The sequence below is a fragment of the Halictus rubicundus genome, chromosome 8 (assembly GCF_050948215.1).
Source record: "Halictus rubicundus isolate RS-2024b chromosome 8, iyHalRubi1_principal, whole genome shotgun sequence".
NCBI classification, from domain to species: Eukaryota; Metazoa; Arthropoda; class Insecta; order Hymenoptera; family Halictidae; genus Halictus; species Halictus rubicundus.
The window spans coordinates 2016908-2038761 of NC_135156.1; the positions used below are offsets into that span (position 1 = coordinate 2016908).

Consider the following 21854-nt stretch of genomic DNA (forward strand, 5'->3'; position numbering starts at 1 on the left):
ATAGGATCCTCAGGGGTATGCGGGGAGTAAACGGTGCTGGGGTTCTGGTAGCTAACCCCCGTGGTGCGCGGCACTTGGCCTTTGTTGCGAGCATCTTGAGCGCCTCTCAAGTCGCCTTCGAACACGGCCAACTCTGTATGACATAGGGAAACGTGCCCCGTTCCCGGGCACGGTGAGACCCGTCTTGTGTGGGTCGACTCTAAGTCTGTATGTCCCGAGTTTCGGACAGGTCATTCACATTTCCAGCGTGCACTGTGTATTTCAAATGCAACGTTCGGCGAAACAGATTTCGTCTAAATGCCCCTCGCCAGAACCGCGCTAGGGACTTATATCGGGAATTCACTGTATCATGCAAGAAATAAAAATACGAAAACTCAAGTAATGAGAAATATTTTTACTTTAATAATGTCAGATAAAATATAAGAAGAATAGATTAGTGATTTTATAGCATAATTTCTTTGTTTTTCATTTCCAAGTCTTTATAAATTAAAAGTAATATAAAATAGTACATATTCTGAATAGTATGGGCAGTGAAAACATAAAATTATGATAATTATAACTTAAATTCACAAAGTCGTTACACGCAACCACTCTCACACTTTTACTAAAATTCAAGAATGTCTATGAACTATGAATAACAAGATAATTAAATGAAGAATACACACTTTTATTTTTACAGAAATAACTTAAAAATAAAATACTCCACGTACCAACTAACATTACTCATCTAAATACAAATTGACATTTGATGGTACAGTGAATCCGCGTTATATGTCAGCAGTCCAGGTCTCGTCGTCGGTACACTATTCTTTGATGCAGTAACGAACGTAGAAAGGGACAACGATAGTAACCGCCATTTACAGTTTGCCGCGGTCTATAAACACGTCGTAATTCGTGTGTCTTATGAGTTATCTGTCACAGTCACAGCAGGCAAATGCTGCCGACGAGACCCTACTATTCTTTGATACAGTACTGAATGTAGAAAAGGACAGCGAAGCTCGAGAACTTCTTTATTTTTCATTATTTTATTATGAGATTTCCATTCGTGGCATTTTTCTAATTAAAATGAAACCAAAAGAGATATGATTCCGATGATATTTAGTTGTGTGAAGAACGACTAAAGTTTCGGACGCAAAGGACAGCGCATGGGAAAGAAAGAGACGCGGAGATTCAAAGCGTTCGGGACTGGCGTGAGATCAGGCCTTTAAATTCAAAACTTAAACGTTTTTATTATTAATTCTTTTTTACGAGACTTTCGCCAATATATTTGTTGAATTTTTCTGATTAAAATGATACCAAACACGATACAATTCGGATCATATTTACACTAATTTTCCGTTAATATAAATTTAATGGAAAGTAACTTTCGTCGTTCATTACACAAGTAAATATCATCGGAATTATATCATATTTGGTATCATTTTAATCAGAAAAATTCCACAGATATATTGGTGAAAGTTCAAATGCTTTGCATTTCCCATATGCTGTCTTTCTTTCCTTCGCGAAACTTTAGTCGTTCATTACACAAGTATCATCGGAATTATATCATGTCTGGTATCATTTTCATTAAAAATTGTCAGGAATATGTTGGTGAAAGTCTCGTAAAAAATAATTCATAATAAAAAAGTTTAAGTTTTGTTTTGATGACCTGAGTTTACGCCAGTTTTTCATCTTTCCAGAACGCTTCGAATCTCAGCGTTTCTTTCTTTCCCATACGCTGTCCCTATTTGCGTCTGAAATTTTAATCGTCCATTACACAAGTAAATATAATCAGAATTATATCATATTTGGTATCATATTCATTAGAAAAATGCCACGAATATGTTTTCACGAAAAGAGTTTTCTTATTGGATTAGTAGTGGTCTCCTAGTCACACACCAATATACTCGACCCGTGTTATGTTCACATTCCTCGACGGCGGCGGCTCTCAAGCTTCTTGGCCCCTCACGGAGTATACCTCGTGATAGTGGGGATAATTCCGCGACGGCTAACTCAGAGATCTCGGCGACGTATATCCCGGATTCACTGTATTTCATAGCTAGAATTTGAGTCGCATCATCATTTAGATTTCAAGAATTTATTGCTTATCACTTAACTACCAAATTCAAAGTTTTAAATGTGATTGCAATACTTCATTTATTTCCTAAGAAATTATACACACTCTAAGCTCAATAGAGTACGTACAAGGTAATTTGGAATGTGTGTGACATCACAGGAGCAATCAGGTAAGAGCATTAGTAAGGAAACAGAGGCCTAATGATACTTACTTTATTTTTAATATTTTATACTTTAGACGTTAGAAGAATTTTATGCCATAGATCTCACATAGAACAAGAGATAAGGAGTTGCAGAGTTTCGCGGATTGGGCGCTAATTTTCCTTCCAACTCTCTTAAGGGTATCACATGCACTGCCTCATCATCACATTCCAACCAAGTACTAGGATACTTATGACGTCTGACACCACAACAATCCATGCTGCGACAACCGACCCTGAATAACTGCTCCTTAGACTCACTAGCACTCGGTTTACTTCTAAAGTATTTTAATATGCCAGATGTCTTGTCTGACGATGATGTGTTTGTATTTGTGCTGCTACTGTTATGACTGGATGCTTGCCTCTTACTATCTCTGTTGCATTGGAAGTACTCTGTAAACGCAGACTCATCGGGTAGCCTCGTATAAGCAATATAATGACCAGCTGTCATAGTGGCACCCTGATGCATAATTACAGAATAGAGCTTGTAGACGTGTCGAGACTCTGACCTACCACCTGTACCACGTGTTTGATCGTTGTTACACTCTTCACAGAAACATTGTAAAGTTAATGGAGTTGGCATGTGATTATTAATTTTTTCCATTGACCTAGAAAATGAAACTTTTATTTACAGAAGTCTTTTATTCTATATACAGGGTGTTCGGCAATAGGCGAGAGAACATTTAACACGTGCTGCGTGGGCCATCGTTACTCCACCGTGAACATTTCACACTAGCCATTACCCAAATTTTTGTTTATTGATACGGGTGTCGCCCTAACGCGCCACGAGTAGCGCCTATGGTACGCGTCTGAGCTGGCTCGAGAACTAGGACCGCCACGGGGAGCGGGACGCGCGGCCGTGTCGAGGTGGCGTAAGCCTTCGAAAAACGACCTTCACGAGTCACTAATTCCGAGCCCTGAGGTGACCCGCCGTGTAGAATAAATTTCAATATTTTTTTAGGATTTCTCGTTTTAAATAAATGTTTCTTATAGATTTTTGCCTGTTCAATATAATTCTATAAACTTGTTTCCTATCTCACACCTGGTCTTGAAGAAAATCATGTTCGAAAAAAATGCAAATATTAAACTTTAAATATATCTTGTGCTTTAACAGTAATAATTATTCAGTTGTTTCTTACACTATATTCTATGAACTCTTCTCAATAGAACGATATAATTTCATATTACATTATGGGTATATAAATGTATTGTAAACAACAATTCAAATAGAAAGTATATTCAAAAAGCGCCATTTTTTGCGAGTATTTCTATATTTATTTCAAAAACTAAAAATCTAAGAAAAAATTTAATTATGCGGCAAAAAGAAGGCGTCAGCAAAAGTTACCAATCATATTTTACTTTTATTACAAAAGCGAAATAGTCTGGCGAAATATGAGACACGCAGTATGTAGTTCTTAGCATTGAATAGTTCTACTATGTTTTATTACGCTGTACGTCACAACGCAAGCAGTGCGCTAGTATTGTCTACCACTGCATGCGTTACGCAAATTCGTATGTGAGTTTTTTTTTTAGTAAAATATATTCTTTTATATAGTACGTGCTTCTACTGATCTAACTGACACGTATTGCTACTAACGGATCGTCAGATTCATAAGAATTCTCAGAATTTGTTCTCAGCTGTTGCCAAACACCTCATAAAAAACAAGACATGTTGTCTCACCCTGCTGCAGTAGAAAATCGTTTTAACTGCAATATGAGTAGCCTTGGTAACGACGGAAAGCAGACTGCTCTTCTAGCTTCATTGTATCGAAGACATCGAGCACACCAATACTTATCTCTACCCCAGAGAAGTTCACTTGTAACTACTGCACGTTTGTACACTTCGCTACTATCCATTGACCTAACGTCTTCATCTAAAAATATGTACACTTATGCTTATATTATATGAATCTCATAGATAGTTAAACCTCATTGATACCACATACCAGTTTCATTTGACCGGTCAATGTCAATAGGCACACAGATATCACAAAATGTTTCCTTTCGTTCTGTAACATGTTCACACTCAAGGCATGTAGTACGCAGAAGACTGACACCTTCAAAGTCTTCCGAAATGAAACACTTTTTGCTTTCTGGCCTGTGACTGTTTATATCTCCGTTGCTTTCCAGAAGCTCAGAGTGACCATTTTCATATGGCCTAGAAGACACTGATATGCCATTCAAACTTGCCTGTACAAGGCAAGATGCACTTCCTCTTGTTGTTATTTTTTTCTTTTTCCTAGATTTACAAATACTTCTTTTAGTGGAATTAGTACATTCTGACTGTATATCGGATGAATGTTCTATAGAAAAATCTGACAATCCATTATTTTGACCAAACTGGCTTTCTCTGTGTCGAACCAACAATTGAAATGTTTCTCTGATGTTGTCCAATAAACACACTAAAAGTTCATGAGCGTCTTGCTGTTGATTCCCTTCAAAGATAGGATTCACCTCTCTGTAACAGAAAGAAAATAACGCATATAGGACCATCCATTTATTAAATTGTAAACATTTTAAACTTCCAAACTTCTACATACAGGGTGTCCCGGGTTTTCCGGCAAAACTACGGGAGCATATTCTACAAGCAGCAATAAGAAAAAAATGTTATTTAAAGTTCGTTTAAAAATGCTTTATTACAAAGTTATAAACAAATGAAATTGAATTTGGTAAAATCGGATTATTAGATGAATATCAGCATATTCCTTATTTGAAAACACTCTTAGCATTTACACCACGATTTGTTGATTTAACAGGTGTTGTGGTAAAAGTGACACTGATGTTGAATCACTCCAAGATAGTAAACATGATAAATATCAACGAATAAGACAAACACGTTCGAGTTTTCATACTCTGCGAAGTAAAATCCGCCGTTACCAAATTCAATTTCATTTTCTTATAACTTTGTAATAAAGCGTTTCTAACCGAACTTCAAATAACATTCTTTTCTTATTTCTATTTGTAGAATATGCTTCCATAGTTTTGCCGGAAAACCTGGGGACACCCTGTATACAAAACTTCAAGATATTTCAACCGGATGATGAATATATAATATGTATAGTAACAAAGAGGAACAAGAATAAAGTTTCTACAATTTTTTTTCTTAATAAAAATAGAATTGAATTTACAAATATATATAAATACAAATTATTCGAAAATAAAGCACCAATTTACCTGACAATACAGGGAAATGACAGTTTCCGGTTTTGAATACTATAAGGGTTTACAATACTCACTGATAAAAAATGTTAATCAATCTTGAACTCAAAATAGATTTGTAGTATTCATTTCTCCGAGTCCAATAACATGAAATGAAATGAATCTAGTTTACAACAGAATAAAAATTTGTAACTTTACTTCAGAAAATCCAACCTCATCAATGATGAGAATGAAACTAATAGTAAAAGGAAACTTTATAAGTTTAAAGTACAGCCAGAAGGATTAGATATAAGAATTTATTGTTTCCATTAAGATTCTAGGTATTTCATAATACAGGTTTCTCAGTCTCAACTTTGATTGATATTTTTATTCTCTAAATATGAGAACATGCAACTATAAAAACTATGTAGATATATGTAATGTTTTCGATGCTCTGCATGTATATAGCAGATTTACAATTAGCAACTTAGAGTTAAGTGATGTCCCATATTGAAAAAAATATTTTGAGCTAAGTTTCAACCTTCTACTTGAACTAGGAGAGTTGTTACAAAAAAATTTGATTCTTTTACCTTTGGATCTACTTTAAATGCACAAAGTAATTACATATTTAAGTACATGTTAGGAAGATTTTCTTGAAAGTTCTAGACGTATCAAAATAAAATACTTCAAAATATTTAAACATATCTTTGTTGAAATTTGAAACAATTTCATTGAATTGAAAATTGACATGATTTATATTTTTATAATAACGACATCTCTTTACGGCTATTGTCCCCAAAGATTTTTCAAATCTTTTGTTAAAGTACGCCACTGTTTAAAAAACTAAAAGCATCTTTTTGGAGCTTCTCCCATAAAAGAAGAATATCATAAAAAATTCATTAATAAATGAATATTTTCGATCTACTATATAATTTCTCGTATTTCTAGTAACGTGTTTAGCTCGATGATTAAATATTCGACTGTGGAATCGCTACAAACTTTTTACATGTGAATTTTCGCCTAACTTATTATTATTCTATATGTATGTATCTATACAAAGTGTCCAGCTATTGTGCCAATACATTACACGTGTCAAAAATTGTGGACCGTAATTTTACAAGCCAGTCTAAGATGAAAATCATGAATAACAATTTTATTGTAAGTAATGGTTTTATTTTCAGGTTATTAATAATTAAAGAATCACCGTCTCTATCTTCCACATAGTGCACTACTATTGGAGTTTCAGATAGATTTTTAATTGTGACTAAAAAATGAAGCTATTACAGTAAAATCGATACTCGCGATTTTTGTCTTAGACTACCTTATATATTCACATGTAAGTCGAACACCCTGCAAGGCAATCTGGAATAAGATCCCTAAAGTTTCTTCTTAAATCAACATACATACTTTATTTGTTATTTTGTTATTTATATTATGCCTTATGAAATACACATTGCTAAATGAACAAAAACTAAATGTTGACCCACACAAATGGTAGCTTCTCATTTAATATCTGGCATTTTACCACACTGCATTAGGATAAGATGTTTGTATACTTACAATATACTTATGTAAACAACTTACGTTCACTATTTTTTATACAAGTCAGAATAAATAAGAATAAAATATCTTCTTTTCGTGTAATAACTAAATGTATTTGATATGAATAATGTTAAATTTAATATCATCTAATATTTATTTGATTTGAAAAAAATTAATTATAGGTTACATGGACTTTTTACACATATGCATCCACCAGAGAGTTAGGTGACATTTAGATAACTCATTTTATGTACTCAACTTCCTAAAATTTTTAATATTAAAGCAAAATGCAACTGTTGAGTACCTGTATGTATTTCTTTATAAACCAACATTTATTCTATTTGAATTTGATTAAATTATTAGTAATTAATTAAGTATTAGTTAGTATTAGATGTATAAACTAATTTATAGCCTTTTCTTCATAAATTTCTTGTTTATTTACAAACAATCAAAATATGTTTCAGTCTGAAAAATAATCTCCATTATTACATCCTGCAAGCAATTCACAAATCTTGTAACTTTGCATTTGATGCAAAGTTCCAGTTGTCAAATTGTAAGGACTATGAATTCATTTTTACACCTAATAAATAATTACTTTTGTGTGATTCACGTATAATCGCATAAAAATAAATACATTATGAAGTAGTAAAGAAGTTCAAATAAAATAAAAACTGTCTCATGAAACCATGTCTAGATTGGTCACTTTCATTCTTGGAAAAATGCAGCAAAAATAAACTGGATATAAAGTCAATTACAACATGTACATAAGACACACTATGTATATGTGTTTAGAACTGTTCTATATAAAAAATTAATTTAGTTTTGACAGTGCATTACATACCTTAATGCTTGTAAAAACGCATCAGGCTGATATGGTTCATTATTTTCTCTGGCTTCAGATGCACGTAATGCTATAAATAATTCATGTAATTTTTCTGTGGCTATTTGTATCCTGTGTTTATTGTTGTTTCCAGTTGGTCCAGCCAAAGCTAATAAATCTTTACTACTCCAACTACGACTGCCACTTGACATAAGTGACATGCCAGTTCTTCCCAAAGATGATGACTTTATCTACAATAAAATATTGTAGTTTACTTATACAAGGTAATCAAAGGTTGTCAGTGTAATTTAGAAACTTACTTTAGTTTGAAATTGTTTGTCATTTAAATTCGACAAATCAGTGGCTAAATGATGTAAATTATGTAGAAACGATGGTGCAAATCGTAAAGTGTATATCACACTGTTCAAGAAACATGTATTTCCTAAATTACATAAAGTAGCTATTCTTAATCCCTCTGTGCCACCATTCGACACACTGTATCCTCCGTCTTGATGATTATTTATTTGATTACGATAACCATTCAACATTTTGCTTGTACCTTGATAGCAAATAATTATGACATCTTATACAATTAATAGATATATGCGTTAATTCAATATAAAAAGATACTAATGTCCACATACTATATGTAAAAGTTTCTCTATTTAAAAGGCTCTCTCCGGTTGATATGTGAGGAACCTTAGAGATGTTAACAGAAACTGCACGTTCACGGCCAGAAAGGGACAAACACAATTTCTTTCTTGGAGGAACCGAACGTTTATCCGCGTCTTTTTCTGTATCTAATACTGTCATTTTCTGCTAACCTAAATAATAGTAAATTACAAAGATTATATTACACATTGAAATAAGTATAATCATGTGTAGAGTAGAAACTACAACTAAATCAAGAATGGTACACTTAAAATAAAAAAATATAATCTTTATAGTTAAAAGTTGCTTTAATAAATTTAATATTAATAGAAGAAATGTTTTTTTGTTCATGCGAGAGATTTTAAATATTTATATTTATTTTGATATATTTGTAATCCTTTATTACATTTTTATAATATCTAAAGTATGTTAAAGATAGTATTTTTTAAATGATACAAATTACAAAAGAACAAATTAGTATTCGACATTAAAACAATGAACATTCACAACTGATTAACATTAATATTTTTTTGTAAATACTACATTAAGTTGGATATTAATTTCAAGAGTTGTTTCAATGTGCACTTTTTTAAAATTATATATCTACATATATTAACTTTAACCCTCCGTATGCTATGCCGGAGTCATTCGTGACCCGTCGCGGTAGCGGTGGGAGTAGGGATAAGCTCGAGCGACCGTCGTCAATATGTGTGCATTATGTACTTACTGAAATATCGGTGTGGGTAAAAAATGACTTTGGCATAGGCCTAGAACTCGCAGAAGCACGAGGGTTAATAAATTCATAGTAATGTTAAACTTGTTGATTAATTTCTGAGAATTTAACGTAGTTTTGAAGTCTAGTTTTGAATGGATAGGTGATGCAAAAACAATAAAAAAAAGTTTATATAAACATGTGTCCTATTTGACCTTGTTTCAAAATTATATTTTTTGTGTTTCAACAATTCATGATCAAAGGATCATCCTCAGTTTGTATTTAAACGTCATTTTGTATCTTGTGGATATCTCTTAACCTTTTACACATTCTGTTTGTATACAAACCGAAGATGCTCATTTCCTTTTATGAAGATGAACTCTCGTGGATTATTGAAACACAAAAGTGGGTATAACTTTAAAACAAGACCAAGTAGGACTCATATTTATGTGAACTTTTTAAATTACTTTTGTATCACCTGTCCTCTCCTGAAATGGATCCCACATATTACAGAATACCCCGTATTTATAAACAACAAATATAGTTAGTAATTTCCATTTATTTATATTACTTCTCATTTGTTTTATAATTAAAAAATCATTAAGTTTTAAATTATTTACAAAACTTTTTTTTGGTAAAAAAAAACAAGTAGCCGTTTTTGTTTTAAGTAAAATGTGTAAAGGAATGGCAACACCAATGTCAAGAAAAAATAAAATTTTAAATATATTAATAGTATATAAATTTTGAAACTTGCATAATTTTGTTAGTTTTCTAACTAAAACTTTACAAACATAAACAATATCATACAACAATTCTGGTTCAATACAATTTGTTCATTGCTTTAGTAACACAATGAAATACTATTATTTTGCTATTATAAGTATACATGGATAACTAAATTCGTACGACTATATAAACAACATGTATATTATTTTTTTATTATCATAGATATGATCCTGAATATGTGCTCATACATGCTGTTTAACATTAGAATTGTCATTACTAATTTTATAACACAAGTACTAACAAATGATTTGTTTCAAAATGTTTGTTGTTATAGAAAACTATAATTCTAATTTATTCTAGCCTTATACCTAATCCAGATCTTACAATTAGCCATTTAGGAGGTGTCCTGTGATATTATCAATATGTTAAGATCGCATATTATACATACATTTTGTTGTAATTTAGATTTTTTACGAAATTGAGGTTATAGATAAATTATCCCAAAGAACAAATGATTTTAGGATCATAGTTCCAAGCACTATTTTGTTACTTAAACCTTTATACATTAGCTATGTATCTTTAGTATACAAGTTTTTTTTTAATTTTAATAATAATTTAATAATTTAGTATACAAGTTAATGTCGACAACCATTTTTTTTACAAACAAAAGCTTCATGATTTCCTTTTTCAACATATGAATTTATTTTTACTTTGCAGAATTGACACAAACATGATCATTTAGACAAAATAATTCGAAATATGATAAGTAATATCTTTACACATAATAAATAATTTAAAACTAATATTTATCAACAAAAATTTCTATCTGAAATGTAAACATATTGATTGTGTCAAAAGGTATTACATACTTTTATAGAATTAAAGAGAATCATTAGAGAAGAAAAAGGTTCATACTGTTTGTATTACAGTTATTAAAAATACATTACTTACGGAAGTTTGTCAATTATGAATTATATTGTATTGTGATAAATCAGCTTCTTAAACCTTATTAAACTTGTTCAATCTTACTTTTATCATTATAAGTTTGACTTCACATAAAATTATATTGAAGTTATGCACATTTCAATAATACTCCTTTATAATGATTTTATTACAAAAACTGTATCGCTTACACACAGGTATCAATTCGTACAAAGTATTCAATTCATACTACGTAAATATAAAAATTGAGCCGAGAACTCTTTACTCACGTATTATTCAGTGGGAAAGTCATGGGACAAATGAGATTTTTATTAACCTTAATTAATCAAGCAAAACCTGTATGTACAATTAAGCCTCAAAATCGCTTTTTAAATAACATCAGCTACATTTCTACTAATGTCACACGGAACAGGTTTTTTTTAACAATATTACGGTAGCCATTACATACTCCTTCCACCTAATATCATATACTCATGAGTTTATGAGCAATCCACAATTTCACATACTGCTAGCTTTTGCTACGCCGTTCACACTGTCATTATTTTTTTGTCAGTATTTGTTAACGATGGAATGTGACACTCTTGAAAATTGAATGAACATTGTGGCTATGATATACGTATTCATAAATACAATACTTGTCCATTCCAGTTTTGTATACTGAAATGTATTCGAAAAATTACATTCCTATCTATGACACAAGATTCTATGGTACGAGCTGTATAAGTCTACATACAAAATAACCTATACTGGTCGAATATTAAATCTTGTTATAACATTAAATACTGTTTTTCATTTATTAATATTCGGAAATAATAAGTAATAAAGAAGTGGTGAAAACTCGTAACTAAATTAATACACAACTATGGGTTTGTAATCTAACATTTTAACTTCAAAATTTGTTTCATATACAGTAAAAGACAAAAGGTATTTATATTCTAAGTAAACAAAAGTAAAAGAAATCTAATTTTTGTATAATTATTTTATTATTAATATGCAAATAAGTATAGTTCTATGCTATACACTCAAACGTTCCACAGACGTTATTATTCTGTATGTAACAATAACAATTTACAGGGTAACACCTTTCCATGATAAAAATACCAACAAAAACTATTATGTTAGCGTTTTTTTAGAAACAATAATCCTAATTATACTACAAAATAATTAATCTAAGACAAAGTTTATTGTGATAAGAATTTATGTTTGCACATTTGCCAGTTTTTTAAAATTTAATTTTTGATAAATTTCAGATACGCATATTACAATGTTTAAACAATTTTTTATTATGATAGTGAGAATTATAACGGAATCAATAACTAAATAGTTCATCAAAATTATTATTTACTTATTAAGTAATAGACAGTAGAAGATACAAGTTTGAATAATATTGCTAGTGATTCTAGTAGTTTTTAATATTTTTGTACATTTAAAATGTTCATTTAAAAATCTAACATTGAACAAAGGACTGCTTAATATCCGATTCATAATATCCCGTCGCACTAAGAGTAAAATTTGGGCAAAATCGGAGGAATCTTTCTGTAGGAGGGAAAACGGAATTCGAAATTAAATAATTATGTTTTATTTATGTTTTAATATTGAAAGATTTACAGATCTTAAAATTATAATTAGTGTGTTTTCCCTCCTATAGCAAGATTTCCTCCGATTTTGCCTGATATTTACTCTTACAATTAGTGCGACCGACCTGCCCTCTATAAGGAAGTCAAGGTTTGGTTTCAATTTGCTCTCCATTTGGCATGGCATTCTGACTGTAAATTTGTAGTCGGAATTTATAGACAAATTTTGGTGGCAAATTCAAAGCAAATGGTTTACTGGGATATTACAAGTGATGAGATATTATGTGCAAAGATAATAGACAATTGTTAAAAATACTATATAGAAATATTACCTAATAGGTGGTTTAAACTTCATTAGGAAGTCTAAGCTAGTGGAAAAAAGGAGCCAATGCTCTTGGAAAAAATATTTAGAAAGGTATTAAAACTGATCTGCTCCTCCGTGGAAAAGAATTGCTTAGTTAGATAAAGTAAGAATTTTCAGAATTTTATCCTACAAAAATTCTGGTATTAAATCCATAAGAATGAATATTTAGAACTGTATCAAACTGAAGAAATGGTTAAACATATCTTCTATATTGAGAAATATAAAACCGTTTATAATATAAGTGTATATGCATTGGATAAATGATATTACAAATCAATATAATATATAAATCAAAGATATGTTAGGTCAATCATCATTTTCGTGAAATTATTAAGAACTTGCCAATAGCTAGAAAAAATATTATTTTGCAACATGATTGAAATTAAAAATACACTGTTAACAATATACATGTTTAAAAATGAATATAAAAAATATTACATGAAAAAAAATGTAATTATTAGATTATATAATAATAATCCAAAAAAGAAATACGATTACATTTCTACTATAATAAAAAGATGTGAATTCAAATACTGATGTCATGAATATTTTTCTCTTTCATTGTATATGAGTATATCTCCAATAATATAGGGAACTTTATGATATATGTGTGCAACTTTACAAAAGAATAGGATGGATGAAAGAAGCACACACAATATTTTTTATAAATTATGTTATGTATGTTATTATCTTGTATATGTTCTTTAATTTTTTCGAAATGTCCATTATGTTATTAAAAATAATTGCAAACATAAATGATCCTACGTAGTATCCTATGTTGTAGTATATGTATGCTCAGAGTAAATACTATTATACTAAATATTATCAGCCATTTTTCTCAAATGTTTCAATACAGTATTTATATCTTACAAAACAAATTTTACGTGTGAACATCTTTATGGAAACATTTGTTCAAAATAAGAGGATTTAAATAATCAGATGTTATGGAATAGCTATCACTAAACACTGAACTTTTCATACCAATTTTTCATTTTAGTAGTAGGTCACTTTAAATAAGAATGAGAAAAAAATTTCTTTTGACTGCTTTTTTGCTATTATTCACGTTTTCTTATACTCGACAGATTCATAAGTGCAGTAAATACATGTATTTTCGACATCTAGTTACTAAACATTAAAATGTAAAAACTCAGATACAATATTTATTAAATTAAGAAAGAAGATAGTTGAAGCTATAATAGCTGTCTATTCCATACCTACTATGTTACACTAGCAACATAGGAGTGCAGTAAACAACTATTATGACCTTATAAGGATAACTATAGTTAATATCTTCTATCAGACTACAACTTTAGTATAACTGTATGATTTCTTAAAGCTATGTCTAAATATTATTATAAAACATTATATTTCTCCACTATTATAGATTCAGATGTAAAATTATGTCAAGGAAAGGATATATTTGAGAGGATGAATTATCTTTATCAGGTAACTTTGATTGTAATAGTTTTATTTTTTATTATCATAATTATTGAATACAACTTTTTCAGGCAAGTTATTTAATGGCATTAAAAAATAGAGTAGCAGCATCATGTTATGGAAATATGATGGTAGGATGTGCAAAAAAATCTGTATTGCGAATGTGAGTGTTATTAATCATCTTCTTCAAGCATTCACGTTATCCATGATTAAATTCTTCACATGAGAAAATTTCTCTTGTCTTTGACTTTTTTATAGTTGAAACAATTACAGCTTTTTTTCACAATAAAAATGGATTCAACATTTTTTGCTAATAGTAGCATGTAAATATATCATTTTACTATATACAATGAAACCTCCATAAATTAGAAGTGATACAATATACATGGTGAACTAGAATAGGGGGGAAGTATAGCAGGCCCATTTAGAACACTACAACAAGAAGAAAAGTTCATATAAACATATGACACAAAATAAACTGTAACTTGAAAACAAGGTCATGTCGGGTATCTTTCAATATGAACTTCCTGCTGCACTCTCTATGTGTTCTGATTCACCCTGTATGTGTAATATTGTGCAGTGAGATAAATATTAATTATACTAGACCGTATTTAAATTTTAGAGGGTACAACAGTATTGAATAGTATAAATTACTGAGTTAAAGAATTACTAAGTTATTGAAGCATAAATTATTTTGTAATGATTCGATATTGATGTCAAAATGGCATTCATCACCTTCTGGCAAAATTTGAAGTAAAAATATTAACTCATTTGGGAATTACAATTTACGATGTATACTATTCTTGAAAATATAGGTTCGAGATACACAGCTTTAAAGTTTAAGATGATGATTTCTATAGCCTAAGACCTATGAGTTATAAATTCCATAATTACGCGAATATTTACATGAAGTTTTTTTAAAATGGTCAGAAAGAAAAAGGTGTTCAAAATCAATAATAAAGAAAGAAATCAATTTTTTAAATATTTCAATACTATAATACCCTCTTAAAGTTGTACTATTGGAAAATAGTTTAGAAGAAATGTGTTTTACAAGGGGAGTGCGAAAGTATGAAAATTACTTCTGAAATGATGCTAAGGTATAAGTTGCAGTATATACTGAGTTATAAAATTTTCGTGACTTTTTAGAAATCATTTTGAGATTTTTTGATTATTTTTCTTATGTGCCAGAATTTGATCAAATGTTTATGTATAAAAATAGATACCATATAGGCTACCTTTGAGGAAGAAAGAAAATACAATCATTTTATTATTATTTAATACTTTTATTGTATACAAAAACTTTATTATTATGAAGCTTTTGAATGTGCGAGATATGCTTATGGCTTTGATATGTTTGATACATTTGTTTGATGTTTAGCTCTATTTAGGGCTTTTGTTCATAAACTATTTTAAACAGATTTTTAAATATACTTTATCTAGAACTATTGATCTTCTCATTGCACCCAATTATAAAACCTTAGGAGCAGAATAGTTAACGATACTTTTAAAATGTTGGGTCAAAATACACCTAGGTCCTGTTGTTCAAGTATTAAGAAGTGGTTTGATGTGGTTCTATCATAGTAGATCTCAATAGACAAAGTTGACCATAGATCAAAAAGGAATGCTTGTGGAGTTTTTATGTAACTTTACAGGTTTCTAGAGTAGTAAAAAATAATAAATATGTAATTTTTTTAGCTGCAGTAACTCATGTTTAAGACGGAAATATTTGTAACCTGTTAAAAAATTCACTTTTTTGTATATATTCATAATACTACATATAAAAAATATGTTCCCTAAATTACAGCTGATTTTAAATATAGCAACTAGTTCGACAGGTACTTACATACTTACCTTAAAGAGCGTGATGCATTTTACCACACATGTGATTATTTCGTCAAACATAACGAGGCTATTTTCGATTTGAATTTGTATGATAACAATTTGCATTTATAATAAAAATAAATAGGTGAAGTGCAAAACTGTGAAGACATTGCATGAATTTAAGAATATTGTTCTGTTATTTTCGATTTATTACAATTATTAAGAGATGGATCTTTGCATCCATAACTTCTGTTTTTTACAATTAACTTAGAAAATTTGTATTTTACATAAAGCTCCGTACTCTAATCATGACGAGAAACAAATAGATATATTAAATGTTGGCATTACAATTATGAAGGTTAAAGGTGCAAAGTGTTTAGTTGTTTTGTTTTCGGTAAATATACCCAGTAAACAATTTGCTATGAATTTGCCACCAAAAGTCTATAAATTCCGATGCATCTGTTTGCGCATTAGGCTCAGTATTTGAATGAAAAGTTTGCAGCCAAAATTTCATGCCGAATTAAGACCAAATCGAAGCCAAACCTTGGCTTCGTTATAAAGGGCAGATTGGTCGCACTAAGAGCGAACCTATGCAACCTTGTTCTAAGAGTAAACCAGAGTAAACCTTGCCTGTAGAACGGAAAACGGAATTGAATTATTGAAAATATATGAAACTTAAAATTATATAATTTAGGAGTTTAAAAATTCTATTTTTCCTCCTACAGCAAGGTTTACTTCGATTTTTCCCGATATGTATTCGTAGAACAAGGACTTAGTACGGACGATCTGCTTTCTATAACAAAGCCAAGATTTAGCCCCAATTTGGCATCGAATTTTGCCCACAAATTTTACACTCAAATTCTGACCCATCGGTTTCCACATTTGGCTAGGAATTTGTCGACAAGTTTTGGTGCCAAATTCATAAAAAATAGGTATCAAATTCTGCTCTAAGCAGGGTTTGGTACCAAATGGACAAGTTTTTTGCTCGCAAAATGTGATACAAACATTGAGCAAAATTTGCTCAAAACAGCAGTTGGCTAACTGGGTGTTTAGAGTATCCAAACTTGCAACACATTTTTTGTGAGATATGTATCAGTGTATTTGATACAGTTGTGTACATATACATACATATGATTATAATTTACAGAGCAGTATAGTTTGATACTTAAAGTATCGGGTTAAAACTTTTTTGTAGGAAAGGAATTTATATGAATAAACTCATGTATAAAAATGATAGTTGCACTTTTTTATCATGTTCAAAGTAGTTTCGTCTAGAAAAGTTTTTCATTAGTAGGATAGTAAAAGTATGAGTTTTTAATTCTTCTAGAATGCACAAGATGTACAGATCTTAATAAAGTTATCTCTCATTTGTAAAAGGGCTACAATTCTCTTTTGTGGACTCAACTTGATTTTCTCCTAATGTAGAATTTAGGTAATAAATTCAGATGTACACTTATTTACGAATTAGATTACTTTAGAGAATAATTAAGGATTTTGACTTACTTTTCTATAATTGTGTTCTTTTCTGATCAAATGTGAATTGTTATATGGACTGTTTATTTTGAAAGTAGTTCAAGTCCACTTTTTGTTGATAAAAGAAAATACAAATATACAAATTACATGCTACCTCATTAAAAAAAAAATGGACTTACACCACTTTCAAAATAAACGGTCCATATGTGCTGTGCATACATATGTTATGCATGTTATAAGCTCTAAAATATAGTGGAGTGATCGATTAACAAACTAGTAGAAACACCTGTTAATTGATAATATCACCCCTAATTTATAGTTTTAGTTATAAATAAAAATTGAATTGACTATTGCAACTTGCATTGGTGCCATTTCAATAATAATTTCTATGCCTTGGTACTCCACATATTAGTTAACTATCCTACTGAAAACAGAAAAGTGGTCTAGATTGCATGACTGCTTTTATATGTAATAGTCACAATGATCTTTGCGAGATCTTAAAAATATTTTATCACACATATGCTTCACGTAAGGGCATATATTGTTTACAAAATAGAAGGTATCATAAAATATGGTCAAATAAATTCAAGGTACACAAATGTTAAGAACATTTTGAGATTCATATAATGTTATGATTTCTTATAGAAATGTTTGTAATCAGTTACTTTTTTTGAGAGAAACTTCTAGTTTAAAGAATAGTTGCATGAAAATAAATATAAATGGTAAAAGTACTATTAAAATACTATCTTGTTTTTTATATCATCAATATGCAATACATTACTTTTTATGCTTTATAAAATAAATATTTTATAATTACAACTTTTTAGAGAATCTGATATTAAGAAGACAATTTGCAAGTGCTGCCAGTCTCCACTTATACCTGGTGAAACAGCTAAAGTACGATTGATATCAAAGCCTGTAAAAGGTGTGAAGTGGACATGTTTAATTTGTTTAAGTGTGAAAAAGTATCCAACGAAAAAGGGTTATAAATTATGGACAGAACAGGATAATTCAGTAATTCAGATTTTTAATTATGCACCAAAATTAAAAGTGATAGACAATGATCCTAATGCTAGCACAAAAGAGAGCATTTCAGGAAAAGGTAAATACGTCCATACTGAAGAAACTAAATAAATACACAGAATTGAATATTTATTTCCACATGATGTTAGATGTGATGTATGTTGATGTATGAATACTTCTCTTCCATGATTTACATAAAATATGATACAATAAATTTATAATCAATAAACAGATATTTTTAAGGATTGGAATATTCATAACCACCTAATAATGTTGTGATACTGATATTAGTTTTACATTAAATGTTCATAGACATAACATGATCATAGTTAAGTTATTGTTTTCTTCGGGTATATGATATATTATGACCAGAATCGTTTGCAGTCAATTTTTTAGACCCCAATGTGCATACTTCGTTGAGGACGGTTTAGGTGATGAGAAATTAAGTGGCCTTTGTAAAGAATGTGTTTATATTCTCACACAACATGAAAACTGAATGCAAACGATTCCATTTTAACTAGCTATGATATGACTATATCCGCCCATCGCTAACATCTTGTACAAAACCCCAAATGCAAGACAACAATCACATACATACGCGGGCGTAATCAAATCACAGTTCCATCGGATAAAAATCAGTTCTTTAAATCTAACTTAAATAAATATCTAACGAATAATATTGTAAACAACATTTACACGCGAACGTATGATATATGCTGATATTTTGTTTCGAATTTTTCTTAGTGTGAATATCTTCAAGGCAGAGATTGAAATATGTCTCAAGAATTAGTCTATTTTGATCCTTGAATATTTCTTTCAGAGCAGAATGAAATTTAAAGAAGGTATAATTTACTATCCAGTAAGCAGTTTTCTCCTGATTTGTTACGAATTCGCATGCAGTTTTTTTGACAAATTCTGATTTGTCTACTTCCACATTAGGCTCGACAAGAGCCAGCTCCTCCTAGAGAAATTTTTGCCCATTTTTGTCTTAGATTTGCACTTACGACATAAACAGCATGTATTACATGCCAAATCTAAGCCATTTTATTTTCACATTAAGCCCGGGCCTTAATGACAAATTTATTGACGTGCAAATTTATAGCAAATCGGCGGCTAGTTTCTTACTAGACAAATCTTATAACCAAATTGACAGCTCACAAACATATAATGTGTACATCTGGCAAAATCTACTTAGAGATAGTTTCGCTGACTGGGTACTCTTTCACATACATTTTAACTTGAAGATATCTTCAGTTCATGATAATCTTTGAAAGTTCAAAGAAATAAGTCTGTGAAAATTCTTTAAAGATTATGTAAAGATGGTTGCAATTTTATTCAAACTTGATTTGTATGGTCATTATTCTTAATCTTCATTGTCTTTATTTTTTAACGAACTTAGTGTTAATTTTTTTATAAATATCATACTGATATCTATTATCTTTTTTTTTTATTTCAAAAGTATAATAAATGCCCTTGTTTTTTATTAAAGTAAAGTAACATCTATTTCCCATTTTTTAAAAATATTTTGCTCATATTTTATTTATATATTTTTTCTAATTGCTTTTTAATATTATTATTCTTCATATTATTATAGTAACAATTATTACTACCTAAATTTAAGTTACCTATACCTAATGAACAAATTGATAATTTTTCTTTTTATTACTTTCGTTTAAAATCAAATTTTAATTAAAATTCTCATAATGGGACTTGAATATCAACGATCAAATCCTCAACTAGAAGTTTTTTTTGTAACAGGTGTTATAACTAACTATATCATGACATATAATAATAACAGAATGTTAGTGATTTTACAATATAAATAATTTGATACTAGAACTTTTATAATATCGAAGCTATTCGTGATACGTTGCAACAGATGACCATAAGGTTGAATAAAATCAAAACAAAGTTATTTTTTAGGGATGAAATATTCTGCTCTGACCAAGAATAACATTTTCAAACGAACAATATAGCTCTACATATTTTTTAATAAATTTTTTCAGAATTGTAACAGAAATTCTTATGGAAGATGTTTATAAATCGTTCTGGCAGGAATATGCTATTTTTAAAACAATTTCAAACCCTGCTTTAAGAGTATGAGCTTGTTTGATACCTACAAGTTACCTACAGGCATTCTCTTGTTTGTGTACACGTGTACAGAGTACAGAGTACAGAGTAATGACACTATAAGTACTTTCTTCCATTTTTCCATATGCAAAACGTACGCAAGGTGTATAAATATTAAACTAGTGAGGAAGTAATGAAAAAACTGCGTTGGACGGAGTCTAAACATTCACTTATATACATATATCTGTCGTGCCAAGCTTCGGTCATTTAAGCTATTTCACAGTGTTTATCGTCTAGCGTTTTTGATTTTTCTAGTGATGAATCTAACGATTAATTAATTAGATGGGACCACAGGTTGGCAACGCACACATATATACATGCACACACCAGCTACAGGGGGAATATTTATTCCAATAATATTGACTGTCATTCGTCGTTACGCTTCGTTTAATATTTTTCGCTGTAGGATGCAAACTGAATTAACAAATTGTCAGAGGCTTCTCTAGTTAATTCGGAAAATTCTCGCTCATCTTGTGCACGCGTCTACTCGCAGACAAACCTAACAATATTATCCGATTATTGTCGAGAAGGTGTGTGCACGCGAGTGTCTTTTCTTTCAAAGGCGCGTGCTACAGATAGAGTCGGGAATGAAGATGTACAACATATGCGGATGAAGTTATACATTCATTAAAAAATGGACTTGGCGGAAAACTTAATTTATACTAGTCCTGAAACGAACTGGGGTTGGCCATCGCGATCGAGTGTAAGTTGTGGTATTGCATTCGAAGATGGCTGGAAAGTTGATCCTTGGAAACCCATTGCAGATTCATAAAGCTGCAATGTAACGAGTATTGTTTTAAAATACATATAGAATACAATTACATTGCAAGAAAAGTATTTCAAACAACTATTGCGTGTTTTTTAAGATCAGATGAAACTATAACAGTGTTTAGGGAATTTTATTAGAAAATAAGGCAAGAAAGTCTATATTATATCAAAATATAGTGAATCCGTCTTAGATGTCTGAAGCTCTGGTTTTGTCGCGCTCGGGGCACTATTCTTTGCCGAAGTTCCGAAGCTCCGAACTTCAAAGACCAGCGACCGACCAACAGCCTACAATGTAAGCAGTTAGAGAATCGAGCATTATTGGCAATTTATGCTTTTATGTTTTTAATCAGAACAATATTGTTAAGACGAATGAGTTGTAGAGCTTATCCCGATCAAAATGAGTGCAAACACGACATCATTTGGACTGTCTTTAATGAGATTGTAATTTTTATCGTAACATTACGTATCAGTGAAACTT

General features: G+C 30.4%; 3 protein-coding genes across 7 annotated transcripts in view; 1 reads left to right on the forward strand and 2 right to left on the reverse strand.

Moving 5' to 3' along the window:
* Positions 1-651: 651 nt before the first annotated feature.
* Usp1 (ubiquitin specific protease 1) lies at positions 652-11230 on the reverse strand. Of its 4 annotated transcripts, none has more exons than XM_076791581.1 (7): positions 11056-11230; positions 8400-8579; positions 8076-8314; positions 7777-8006; positions 4202-4713; positions 3937-4129; positions 652-2863 (listed from the first exon to the last, which is right to left on the reverse strand). In XM_076791581.1, exons 2-7 carry the CDS (start codon positions 8566-8568, stop codon positions 2308-2310), a joined length of 1899 nt encoding a protein of 632 aa, XP_076647696.1. In that variant the 5' UTR covers positions 8569-8579; positions 11056-11230; the 3' UTR covers positions 652-2307. The 4 variants fall into 4 exon arrangements, with proteins under 4 accessions (XP_076647696.1, XP_076647699.1, XP_076647698.1 ...); XM_076791584.1 differs by lacking the exon at positions 11056-11230 and adding an exon at positions 10796-11042; XM_076791583.1 differs by lacking the exon at positions 11056-11230 and adding an exon at positions 9024-9116.
* Positions 11231-11305: 75 nt separating this feature from the next.
* On the forward strand, positions 11306-18723 carry Rpp21 (ribonuclease P protein subunit Rpp21). 2 transcript variants are annotated; one of them, XM_076791590.1, is made up of 4 exons: positions 11306-11494; positions 14109-14170; positions 14233-14324; positions 18283-18723. In XM_076791590.1, the coding sequence occupies exons 1-4, from the start codon at positions 11449-11451 to the stop codon at positions 18587-18589; spliced, it is 507 nt and encodes a 168-aa protein (XP_076647705.1). In that variant the 5' UTR covers positions 11306-11448; the 3' UTR covers positions 18590-18723. The 2 variants fall into 2 exon arrangements, with proteins under 2 accessions (XP_076647705.1, XP_076647706.1); XM_076791591.1 differs by lacking the exon at positions 11306-11494 and adding an exon at positions 11501-11652.
* A 1312-nt stretch (positions 18724-20035) lies between these two features.
* Positions 20036-21854, reverse strand: part of Cad87a (cadherin 87A) — a 639019-nt gene continuing 637200 nt past the window's right edge. The window contains exon 28 of the mRNA XM_076791575.1: positions 20036-21382. Coding sequence (XP_076647690.1) covers positions 21266-21382 — 117 coding nt within the window. The 3' untranslated portion in view covers positions 20036-21265. The remainder of the gene's footprint in view (positions 21383-21854) is intronic.

Excerpts from the sequence above, each read along its gene's own strand:
- Usp1 (XM_076791581.1), bottom strand. The coding sequence starts at position 8,568 with ATGACAGTATTAGATACAGAAAAAGACGCGGATAAACGTTCGGTTCCT. Across the intron at positions 8,007-8,075 it reads ACAAACAATTTCAAACTAAA|ATAAAGTCATCATCTTTGGG; the intron begins GTAAGTTTCTAA and ends ATTTTATTGTAG. Across the intron at positions 2,864-3,936 it reads CGATTTTCTACTGCAGCAGG|GTCAATGGAAAAAATTAATA; the intron begins GTGAGACAACAT and ends TTCATTTTCTAG.
- Rpp21 (XM_076791590.1), top strand. The coding sequence starts at position 11,449 with ATGTATTCGAAAAATTACATTCCTATCTATGACACAAGATTCTATG. Across the intron at positions 14,171-14,232 it reads GGATGAATTATCTTTATCAG|GCAAGTTATTTAATGGCATT; the intron begins GTAACTTTGATT and ends CAACTTTTTCAG. Across the intron at positions 14,325-18,282 it reads AAAAAATCTGTATTGCGAAT|AGAATCTGATATTAAGAAGA; the intron begins GTGAGTGTTATT and ends ACAACTTTTTAG.